Source organism: Macrobrachium rosenbergii, chromosome 13 (assembly GCF_040412425.1).
Source record: "Macrobrachium rosenbergii isolate ZJJX-2024 chromosome 13, ASM4041242v1, whole genome shotgun sequence".
Taxonomy (NCBI): Eukaryota; Metazoa; Arthropoda; class Malacostraca; order Decapoda; family Palaemonidae; genus Macrobrachium; species Macrobrachium rosenbergii.
The window spans coordinates 22,131,418-22,133,917 of record NC_089753.1 but is presented as its reverse complement, the minus strand read 5'-3'; the positions used below and the strand labels follow the sequence as shown (position 1 = coordinate 22,133,917).

The following is a 2,500-nucleotide window of genomic DNA, read 5'->3' as shown; positions in this document are numbered from 1 at the left end:
TGTAACTACCATTTACAATGTGTGTAATGTACATGGCCGGTGAAGAGAGAGCAAGAGAAGAAATTGGATGTGGTAGAGAGGAAAATCCTCAGGTGGATGTGTGGAGTGACAAGAATGGACAGGGTCAAGAATGAAAGAGTAAGAGGAACTACTAAAGTCGTAGAACTATCAAAGGGACGCCCAGGAAAGAAGGCTCCAATGGTATGGCCATGTGATGAGAAAGGATGAGACGTACGTAGGGAGGAGAGTAATGCAGATGGAGGTGCCTGGTAAGGGAGAGAGAGAGAGCGAGAGGAAGAAGACTGAAGAAGCGAAGGTGGATGGATGTTCTTAAAGAAGATCTGAGAGACAAACAGTTGTCAGAGGACGATGCATTTGACCGAACCAGGTGGAGGAGGAAAGCTGTCTGAAACATCGACCCCTACATAGAAGTGGGAAAAGATGCAGAGAAAGAAGTACCTCGCCACTTGCAAAGGCAGAACAGAAAAACGTTTTTCTGTATGAAAAAGAAAACACCACTTCACTCATTACTTTTGGCAAAGCACCTGGCCATGTGCCTCGCAAGGTTACTCTTCTGCGTCGAGCTGTAGCTGCACCTGGTACAGGCGAAAGGCTTTTCCCCAGTGTGCTTGCGGATGTGCTTGAAGTAGTTTGTCCTGATGGACGTGGAGTACGGGCAGTAGGTACAGACGAGGACGCGCGCGGAGCCCCTCGGGCACGGCGGACACTGCCCGTCTCCCAGGGGCAGCATCCAGTGGTCCTCCCCCGACGTGAAGTAAGAGTTCCCCTGAAAGAGTCAGAAAAGAAGGCGATGAGATTAGAGGTGGGATGCCACCGTGGGAACTTTATCATATTTATTTGGCTAATAGTAAATAATCATGCATTTGTGGGATGCTCAATAGTATATCTTTCACATTTTAGTGTTTTTGTTCTTACTTGAAAGGTGAAGAGTAGCGTGGATGTCCCATTGTTGATTTACAGCTTAGTCATTTAAATAATGAACCGGGGAAAGTTTAATGAGGATAGAAAGCTTTGCTTAAACATTAGCCAAAGTTTACCTGACTAATTTTGACTTTAGGAGGTCAGGCTTCAACTTACAGGCTTTTCCAAAATCTTTACCAACATACGGGATGAAACAAAAAGTGATGTTTTACGAACCAGAATCAACCCTCTTTATGAGCACTATTTTGATCGTGTTGTAGTCCTAGACGATGCCCTTGGAACGATACCCTTATTTGTTGATGGCTTCTCATTATCTTTTACTGCTTCAGGGATGGCAGTGGCCTTAGTGGCTCTTACAGCTTGTCATTAAGAAAGTAATGAAATGGGTAGAAATGTGCTGCTTTAAATTCTCTACATTTACAGTGGTTCTCAACCTTTTTCGGCCCATGCACCCTTTCACCATATGTTAGAATGTCATTCCCCGCCCCCCTTTCCAAAAATTGTCGGCCTCAACAGGTGCATTCCAAATAATATGCAACAAAATACTAACACAAACACACAAGCTATCGGAGAGAAAGCAGAGCGTGACCCCTCACTGGTGTGGACCGATGCACACTGCGTTTTGTGTGGTCCTAGAGCCAGTTTGAGCCTGCCAATCTGTGGTCACCATTCCCCCTCTCCCCCTGAAACTTAGAAATTTACCCCTAGGGGGGAATTCTTCCCACCTGGTTGTAAACCACTGCTCTACAACATAACTGTCGTGATTTTCTGCCGTATGACGGATGTTCACTTGGACCACGATTTATGCATAAATACCCCACAAATTCCTTGTGTCAAGTGAACTGGATTCCTTGAAGTAACGTTTGGTAGTAAGCTGCCATGTGTTTCTCATTTGGCTTCTCTTAAACCCAAATGTTTTAAATCTTCGGATTTGTCGAAGGTTTGGTCACACAATGGGGTGTGTGGATAGAAAGCAATTAAGTTCTCACTTAAGACTTTGTATTCCATCCACAATGCTGGGATTAGAATAGCAACAGGAGCTTGTAACTCTTCCCCCATTAAGAGTTAGCTAGTGGTTGCAGGAGAAGGTCATTTCCAAATCATATTGCTTCGTAGGTTTAGGTTTCCCGGATGCATATTCCCCAACTGTATTATGGTTCGGCCAGACGAGTGGGCGCCTCAGGTTTTTTTTTTTTTTTTTTTGCCATGCCTCTGGGTTAGGTTAGATTAGGATAGTTCTAGGAGAATGCATATGTATTTTGGGCGTGGTAAACATACTGAGATTACTTTTAAGAAGATTCTATGGTTAGTTTTTAAGATATGGCGTCCCGCTTTTTTCAGGGAAGGTCCCAAACCGTAATATTGTTGGGGAATATGCTTCCCGGACGCCCTGCTTTCCTGACCATCCTTGTAATTGAGAGAGAGACTTATTTTCCATATTGCAGAGATCACCCTAAAAAGCCACATCCTTTCTCGAGAGAAATTTGTTTTGAAGTTATTTTCGTATCCAAGTTGGTGGAGTGCAGTCGTTTAGTTATTCTGCTGCTCTTTCATGGAT

General features: G+C 44.1%; 1 protein-coding gene across 1 annotated transcript in view; it reads right to left on the bottom strand.

Annotated features, from left to right (window-relative positions):
• LOC136844994 (zinc finger and BTB domain-containing protein 14-like) overlaps positions 1–2,500 on the bottom strand; it is a 256,025-nt gene that overhangs the window by 866 nt on the left and 252,659 nt on the right. Inside the window, exon 6 of the mRNA XM_067114545.1 lies at positions 1–787. This exon is cut by the window's left edge and continues 866 nt beyond it. Within this exon, the coding sequence (XP_066970646.1) occupies positions 521–787 (267 nt within the window). The 3' untranslated portion in view covers positions 1–520. The remainder of the gene's footprint in view (positions 788–2,500) is intronic.